At 35.1% G+C, this 9478-nt stretch overlaps 1 protein-coding gene across 1 annotated transcript; it reads right to left on the bottom strand.

The window, feature by feature from the left end:
* Nucleotides 1-8829, bottom strand: LOC125075010 (zinc transporter ZIP9). The gene is made up of 6 exons (XM_047686550.1): nucleotides 8528-8829; nucleotides 6199-6385; nucleotides 3822-3932; nucleotides 3317-3455; nucleotides 2271-2389; nucleotides 1-1543 (listed from the first exon to the last, which is right to left on the bottom strand). The coding sequence occupies exons 1-6, from the start codon at nucleotides 8621-8623 to the stop codon at nucleotides 1323-1325; spliced, it is 873 nt and encodes a 290-aa protein (XP_047542506.1). The 5' UTR covers nucleotides 8624-8829; the 3' UTR covers nucleotides 1-1322.
* Between the last annotated feature and the right edge of the window lie 649 nt (nucleotides 8830-9478).

Here is a 9478-nt window from a genome sequence, read left to right as displayed (position 1 = left end):
GAAGATGTTGACGGCATTAGAAGTGTCCATATCGGACTGGTGGAGTTTCGTAAAATCTGTTCATAGAGGACATCCCCTACACCATAAGGAACCTAGCTGAGAAATTTCGAGTTTGCAAGTGTTATAGTTTCTCAGATTTTGTGATTAAGCGTTTGAGAATAATGAAATGTAAAAAAAGTTATTATCAAAAAATAAGTTTAAATTTTTGTATATTAAACCGTTTATAATAGAAAGAGATGGAGATAATGAGAAAGAGAGGGAAAGGTCGGCTGGAGCGTAACGCTTTGTCCTTACGTGATATTGACATCACGAGTTTCTTGCCGTTTCTTCTCGCTGGAAGCTGCTTTCCGAAACGGTGGTAGTATTTTAATATTGACGATTCAAAAACGCTTCATTGTGAAGTTTACTTGAATAAAATTTATTTGATTTGATTTTTGCCAGTTCACTCTACTTTAAACCGCGTAAAAGAACTTCGTTCCAAAAAAAGCAAATACAGCCGGTAAATATCCCACTGCTGGGCTAATACCTTTTGAGAAGTAAGTTTGGAACTAATTCCACATGTGCATATATTTAGATTTTTCAACAGAAAAGTTATTTAACTCCCCAAATTAGATGAGAACTAAAATTTTTCAACGAAGTACCGATGACCTGTCTACGTGTCCGAACGTATATGACGTCACAATGTTTAAGCCTTTACGTGCGTGACAGCTGATTCCGCTGTAAGAACTCATTCGAAAACCAACTCATTATATTATTTTGATGTCATATCTGTTCTATTATTTAAATATAACATGATTTTAGTATATATTTTTTTCGGACATAAAACGATCGTGCTATGTACACTCAAATCTCTCAGAATATAAAATTTATAGGATACACGTATCAAAATGGAGTATCACCGTAAGTCACTTGTCAATATTTCACGAGTGAGATACGAAGTGAGTTCTTACAGAATCATAATGCTGATGATTCGATATTGTTCTTACAGAATATCTGTACAGATTTGGAATGCACCGTCTAAAGATTTTTTAATCATCGACATATAATTTAAGAAACGAATTATTCTTTTTTAAATTTGTTCAAATAGACTTTTTCGTATCTCGAACGGATACGTCAGTTTGTGCAAAAGTCACAAGCTTAATTACTTTTAATTTGGCTCACTTTGAAGAATAATAACATTATTACCGGACTTTATAAACATTGCTTCCATAGACAACAGAAGTCTCGGGCACAATCAACAATAAATTCTCATTTGTTCCGAATACGAAATTCGAATTAATTTTTTTTCTATAAGAAATCTTTCAAAGTTTATTCTTCACCATCTAGTGTTCGTGTCCCATAGTCAAAAGTACTGGCAACATTGCACCGATCGCTAATATTATAACTTCGCAGAGTTGCAGTCCACCGAAACCTTTCTTAGTGGGGACGCCATCTTGGAGGGGTAACAGTGTATGGGTGTGCGAATGAGGATGCGTGAGTTCAGGCAACACGTGCACCGTTGCTACGTACAAAAACGTTCCCGCCGAAAACAGCATCGCGATACCTGAAATAAAGGGTTATTTATTAATATATAGTCAGTGGGGCGTGGGTTTTAGGCATAAAAAAATTGCCCTTGTCCTTTCTGGGGGGAGGGGGAGATATTGCATATTTCATTAACATCGGTTCATTGTTTCAGACAGACAGACGATATGAATACCCCTGAGTATTCAATGGGCCAAGATTCATTCACCAGTTATTCTAATCAATAGCTATCTTCTGAACTAATGTTTAGTTGGTTGGTTTTAATGGTGATTTTCACCATTCGCAATGGAAAACGGTCATCAATTGTGTGAGCTCAAAAACCGAGAGTTCAGGCGCAGGACCAACCCAATAGACTAAAAAAGAGCTATAGATACAGCAAATCAGAACAGCCTCCCCCTTTTTATATCTCGCATAGAACTAGCAAATGAGCCACCTGATGGTAAGTGATCACCACTGCCCATAGAAATTAATACTGAGAAATATTAATCACTCCATATATCATCAAAACACCAATAACCTTGGGAACTAAGATGTTATGCCCGTTACACTGGCTCACTCAACCTTCAAACCTTCAAGCCAAACAATAATAAGTAATAATAATTTACTACGTATTGCTGTTTGGCTTTAGAATATATTTTGAGTGGGTTACTCAGACGGCTGTAAAGAGCCAAACCCGTTGACCTCATAGGAAAAAGTTTGTTTGTTTATCGTAATCACCATTCGTCATATTCGCTGGTTTTCAAACTTACCAGTCGCGTTGAAGTCACTCAGCGTCTGCTTGCTCTCGTTGCCGATGCCGAAGTAAGTTAAGACTGCGAGCAATGGCGCAGCACACGAGAAGATCAGAAGATGTTTCCTTATGCGGTTCCTAAACGAAACGGGAAAAATACTCGTTTGAAAAATTTCGTCAAATTTGTCTGCAAATTTGACTTGTGTTTGACAATCTATCTGTACTAATAATAGAGAAGTTTTGAAGTAATATCTTCTTATGGGAGGTAAGCTGCTTCGTTACGTAACGCGTTACGGCGCCAGTCTGTCTGGCTTCCCTTTCTCTTACCTTTTGAAGGTATATATCATAATATTGGACTTGGCTCTCATTAATTAATTCTCATATGTTTTTGATGGGATTTAATTTTTTCTGTAACACCTGCCAGAACATTTCAACCATAACCCATACATCAGAGAAGGGTTTAGGACAAAACATTACTTAATAATAATATTATTAAATAGAAAATTTCTGTATGTTCGGAACTAATGACCCGATTCGAAGACTGTTTCACAGGTAGAAAGCTAATTTATTCCAGAGTGCACAGTGGTGAAACTGCACTTTTTTCATCCGCTTTAAGACTAGACTATCGACGTGATAAGAGGCCCAACAGTGGGTCATTTACAGACTGTCTCTTCTAAAGCAGAAAATTTTATTTATATAAGGCGCAACCCGTAGTTCCCTATAATTAAGGGAGAAAATAGACGAATAACTGTTAAGATTTTATTGGAAGCTTGTGACAATTTTTTTGTATAGTATAGGTGGACATGCAAATAGGCTACCTGATGGTACGTGGTCACCACCGCCTAGACATTATCGCTGTAAGAAACATTAACCAGTCCTTACATCGCTAATGCACTACTAACCTTGCGAAGTAAAATTATTCTTATGCCTGTGGTTATAACGGCTCATTTACCCTTCAACCGGAACAGTACTGAGTATCACTGGCGGTAGAAAGTCTGATAGTGGGTGGTACTCATGAAGACAAGCTTGCAAGGCTTTGAAATAAAATCTATCTATCTAACTTACCTTTCCAAGCCGGCGTGCAACAAGAACGTGACAAGACCGAAGGCGGCGGGTGCTTTGTGCAACATTATCGCTAGGAACACAATTAACTCGACGTCCGCGTGGGATGTCGTAGCGGCTGCGCCTAGGGCTACACCATCGGCTAAAAATAATAGACTTCCATTAGAAAAAAACTTACTTTTGATCTAGCTGATGATAAACAGAAAAAAATAAAACGAGAAAAAATAGCATTTTGAATTTCAAGAAGATTTTGTCGAAGTTCATAAGTAAAATTAATGTACTATATTTACTTAAGTGGAACAGCGTTTTATTATAATATAGCAAAGCTATTAGGAAATAGCAAAGAAAGTGCCAATATAAGTTTGTATATCTGTGCTCATCCTTCCATTGAAATGTATTTAAGTCCGTTTCAACGGTTTGAGGTGAAACTTTTGACGCTTTGAAAGCAACATTTCAAAGCATGCCAGACATAGCTAATTAATAAATAAATGGTACAAACAACACTCACCAGCGGCGTGTACCACCAGACCAACGGTAGCGGTGATATTCTTCTCAGTGGGATTACTTGTCTCATTGTACTTTGAAGACATTTGATCGACTATTAACATGAAGACAAAACCTGAAATTAAAAGAGATATTGGTTTAAATCAAACCGATACAATGAATAATTGTAATGTTACATTTTAATACATTTCCTTTCTTTGTACGTAGATTGCGTAACTTAATCTTTTGCCTTGATGTTTATTGCTTGTATTTCCTTGAATATCTATTGCCCCTATTCTTACGACATCATTCTGTTCTGTTCTGGATATTTGTCGGTCCAAGGTTGATGGTGCATTGGCGATGTAAAGATTGGTTAGTATTTCTTACAGCGCCATTGTCTATGGGCGGTGGTGAACATTTAACATCAGGTGGTCTATTTGCATGTCCGCCAAAATATGTCATTAAAAAATCGAGAAGAACCGACAATAGTTGGTAGTGGGGACTTGTGAAGCCCTGGGTCTTTTTCATCATCACCAACCACTCATCGTATCGTCTACCGCCAATCAGCAATGCTTATATATATACATTGTTGAGTAATGTGTGTCGAGTGTCGATAAGGGGAGTCAGCCAGTGTAACTACAGGCACAAGGTGTAACTTAGCATCATAGTTCCCATGAATGTTGGCACGTTGCCTGTAAGGGGTTACCACTTGGTGGCACTTACAATGAAGAGGCCAATCATTCAGTTTGTCTACCTATTTTAAACAAACAATAAATAAAACGAACGAATTAATTAATTAGTTATTTTTTGAATACTTCGCTGTTTTTATTTGAACTGAAGACTTCAGAGTCTGTAGTTGTATAAATTGGCCATTGGACTAACGGAGAAGTCATGATTACTAATAACATACCTTTTTTAGATACTAATAACATATATTATTATATTAGTAATGAAAACACAACACGTCTAACGAAAACCAGATTGAAAAGGAAAATTATACAATAAATGTATACATTTTCCTGTTCATTTACATATCAAACAGAGCAGGGCTGTCTAATGTACGAACCGTGGACTGCATATGGTCCTCATGTGGCGAATATTACCTCGAGATATAACTTTAGGTTTAATACAATTCTGTAAAAGGACTACTTGAATAAAGTATATTTTATTCGAGTTGGCGTTTACAAGCAACCAAAGAAGGACACTGATGAAGTAATTGTTGAATTTCAGGAACGTTTACCAGATTTTATGGGATTATGATGATGAGACAATCTGTGAGAGATATATAGATGGTAAAAAAGCGTGGAGCTAATCCTTGTTGAATTCCAGGCAGGATGTATTATATACATATATAATTGTATATAACTAACATAACTTTGGATTTTAAATGTTGAAAAAGAGTAACTACTGAGTTACTTGCCGGTTCTTCTCGGTAGAATCTACATTTCGAACCGGTGGTGGCTTCACTTAATATAGTTTGTAAAACGACGATTCAAAAGATCTTGTAAAAGCCTACTTGAAGCATATTTTGATTGGTGTTATAGAAAGGGACGGAAGTGTGTAACAAATAGTCGGCGAAGTGCGCGCTATTCGAATTGACCAATGAGCGCGCGCTGCTAAAGTTAATTGTGACATGGTCCCAAATCATTTTCCGAGACTATATAATTTTAATGTTGCTTATAAACAATGCAAGAAGTTAGGTATTACTCATCGAATATGACTTCTATAAATCTCATTATTAAAAATTAACGCATCTTTATGTTTGTAGTATTTTTTATTCACCCGCGAAATTCTTGGCAGTCCTATTATACATAAAACTATTAAATATAACTTGTTTAGAGCTAGCTCAGAAGCACTATCTATATTTTGATCCTTTCTAATTTGATGGAATGCAAACAGACACAATCGAATATTCAGCGGCAGGAACATCGTTTTTAAATGCTTTCTGAAACACGAGACTCTGCCTTTTAAAGCCCGAGCTGATTATTTCTCGACATGCTCTTTAGTAGACCTCGACCTTTTTACTTATAGCTCGAGATCTGCAGCTGTATAAGATAGCCACTTGAGCACCTGGGCAGTTATATGAAGACCATTTTTACAAGTATATTTATTTGTTTAAAATACGTAGGCAGCCTTTCAAATTGGATACCTACTCGTAATTGGTCCCAACTGATTATAAACATTGGCGCTGTAAGTAATATGAACCAATATTTATATCACCAATGCGCAACCAACCTTGGAAGCAAATGTTTTGTCTCTTGTACCTGCAGTTACACTGATTCGCTCACTCTTGATACAGGAACCCAACAATACTAAATATTACTGTTTGGTGATAGAACTTAGTTGGTGAGAGGAGCCTATCTTAAGGCTTTCGTAAAGACTATTTACATGCGCATACGTACCCAACACTAGTGATATCCCAATAACAGAATGGAGGTCATCCTGCCGACTTGGTTCCGGTGTGTAATCTTTTGTAACGAGTACAGTACGCTCCGCGAACAGGGCTCGTACCCCCTCTGGAATTATCACAGCCAGCGCTGTGCCGACGAGCAGACCAGCTCCGAATACTGTCACTTTGAGCAATTTATCCTGTAAAAAGAAGACATTAGTATGTATTTTCAGGAATCCCATTTTATCCCAAATACTAATCGACCCAGCAGTGACAGTTCTTAAGAGGAAAGGCATTAATTGCCCAGTATTGGAAAATTTACAGGCTGTAGGTAGGTATTTGGTATTTATGTTCTTCTCTGTAACATGTTCTAAAAACATTTTTTCTCACTACCTAACTAGTTTTGTTCCATAATTAAAATAGAAGAAAATGGCGGAGGCCTTGAAAAAAAATGGCGGGAATTGTGTAGGAATGATTATTACGCCAATAGATTTGTTTGGAAATAATTCAAAATTGTACGAATAGACACTCAATGTATCAATCTGAATAATGTCATATGGCAAAATAAATTGTTTATTTCGTTAACCTTGGAGTAAAATCTACTAAGAAAATATTACATTATCCCAAATGTATAGGAATGTAATCGTTGCTTTTCAGCCGTTTAAATATACCACAAACGCAACGATCCAGTTGCGATTCGGCCGATACGATACTAGTAAGTAGAATTGTCCAGTCACAATTCAGCTGAGATTATATTTAGTAGAATTGACACCCCGGTGTTTTTATTGGTTTTCTTATGTCATATAGGTATGTGGACTGGCAAATGAGACACCTAATGGTAACTGTGCACAATCACCCATAGAAATGATAACCATTGCTTACTTTGGCTAGTGCCACCAACAAAATACAGTTGTGTTCCGGTTTGAAAGGTAAGTGACCCAGTGTCTACAGGCACAAGGGTCTTGATATTTCAGTTCCCAAGGTTAATTATGTTGATTGACTCTAAATTTAAAATTTTCTTGATAGTTATAGTGGTTTTAGTATAATTAAAATTACTATGTGAGAGCCAAATTGAGAGTATGCAAAGCAATTAAAAAAAAAAAAAAGAGCAGCAATATAGTCAGGTTTCAAAGGCGATATCTATAAATTTAAGATTAAAATAAATTACAAATATCATATGAAGCAATAAGCTTTACAAATATATTGCATTGCTATGCAACAATTTCATAATACTTTATCATAGTAATTATTGTGTAATCTGTGCACAGACAAAAAATATTGCAAAAGGTTTACCAGAGACAATTAGTTATTTTCCTACACAATCAGAAAGCTTTTAAGCTGTCTATTTAAAGTCATTAGTATTTACACTCTTATAAATCTGAAACTTGTTGTGTGTTATCAATTGAAAAGTCTCAATACATCAATTAATCTATTAAAAAAAAAACCTCATCATCCTACGGGACTCAAATTAATTATATAAGTAACTGACTTTGTACATGCAAAATACATACAAAGTTTCCTCACCCATTTTCTCCACTTAAAGTTGAAATTATAAAAATCTTTCGAGCAGTTGCTTTTGTTATAGAACATACAATGTTTCTAATTTCAGTGTTCTAGACAATTTTATAGTTATAATTAATCCCCCCCTCACTACTAGGCAAAGACCTTTTGTCTTAAGGATGTACACTCTAGTAAGCTGCCTTACAGCTTTTTGGTGGCAGACTTTCACCTAAACAATGTTGTTTGTATTTCTTAACTGTTAAGTATATGAAAAATCATATATGCATAAAATATACATACGCATTTGACATATGCCCCCCCATTTTTCAACAACAAATTAATGTCTTACTAGTTGTTGCTAATGGCTTTGCTTGCGTTTTAGGGTTGGTCATCAGATGTTACACATAAAAGAGTAGCCTAAGGCCATCCTTTGCAACAGACACACAGATTTACTTTCGCACTTATAATATTAGTATAGATAATCAGTGTAAATTGTAATTCCACAACAGGATGGAACTTATCAACAGGCCACATCCACAAGGTTGACTTCTCTTTAAACATTGTATAACTACGTAAATAATTATTTAAATATGTAATCATGTTATTCATTATATAGTACAAGCCCTATGAACAAAAAAAATATATATGTGGTGTTATAATAAATATGCATTCGCTTACAAAAATGTAAAGACAGAAACCAATTAAACGTTTGGATTTGAATTATAAGTAAAAAAACATTGAGATAATAATGTTTTATTACGACCATCTGTTGATATTTTTATTATTGTTGTTATTCATTATAACGTACTTTATTGTGCTTATTTTAATATGTAAAAACTCACCTCTGACATGCTCACGTTGAGGGGTATACTCCCGGCAACATAAGACCCAACTAGCATCACTAAAGCTAGTAAGATCAGAACCCAAGTTCCATCCATGATTGTATATTTTGTATTTTTTTAAATAAATGAAACAACACTAATATATCTTCGTATGCGTAAAGCAATTTATAAACGCACGCTTTATGTACAGTACATGATTTTTTAAAGGAATACTTGTTATTTTACAAATATTTTAAGTTAAAAATATTGTATAGAAAGTCTACAACAAATTTGTTACAATTTTGACAACACGACACATCAAATGATTATGACAACTTGACAGTATACTTTTTAATTTCTTTCTATTTATGTAGGCAATGAGATCGACCGTGTCTACAGACAGATAATGGCAAAACGATTGCTACATATTGTATAGATTATCATACAGCAGAAAAAATATGTTGTTAATAATTTAACATTACTTACATAAATTACACATTAAAATCAATTTTAATAATATCTTTTAGTCATAGTTTATTAATTTGTGGAATATCGGAACTTACTGACTTACATTACCGTGGAAGTTTTTTTATCCAAGGCTCTCATATACATATCATACCGTCAAGGCAGCGTTTGTATTCATATAAATTTTGTATGCATATAAATACAAATGCATTCGACCGTTTCTTTATCGACTTATTTCGCAAAATTGATTCTCCGAAAAACCTTTATATTGACTAAATTATTCTGATGTCAATGTTCTTCCTCGGAAAATAACTTGTTATTAATCTCGTGTCTTAGGTAATACTGCCTCACTCATCCCTCAAAACGGAACGTAACATTATAAAGTATTGCTGTTTGGTGGAATTTGAATATGTAATGAGTGGGCGGTACCTACCAAGACAAGTATACAAAAAGCCTTACTGCCAAATAAATATGAAAAAATCAAAAGAAGCAACACAAGTGGATATA

The sequence above is a fragment of the Vanessa atalanta genome, chromosome 29, assembly GCF_905147765.1.
Source record: "Vanessa atalanta chromosome 29, ilVanAtal1.2, whole genome shotgun sequence".
Lineage (NCBI taxonomy): Eukaryota > Metazoa > Arthropoda > Insecta > Lepidoptera > Nymphalidae > Vanessa > Vanessa atalanta.
Note: the sequence above shows the minus strand (reverse complement) of the source record. Positions and strands in the feature narration are given on the sequence as shown.

Bases quoted from the DNA above. Each gene is read 5' to 3' on its own strand.
- LOC125075010 (XM_047686550.1), bottom strand. From the start codon at position 8,623: ATGGATGGAACTTGGGTTCTGATCTTACTAGCTTTAGTGATGCTAGTT. The intron at 3,456-3,821 runs GTGAGTGTTGTT...TATTATTTTTAG, and splicing joins TCTGGTGGTACACGCCGCTG to CCGATGGTGTAGCCCTAGGC. The intron at 1,544-2,270 runs GTAAGTTTGAAA...CCTTTATTTCAG, and splicing joins GAGTGACTTCAACGCGACTG to GTATCGCGATGCTGTTTTCG.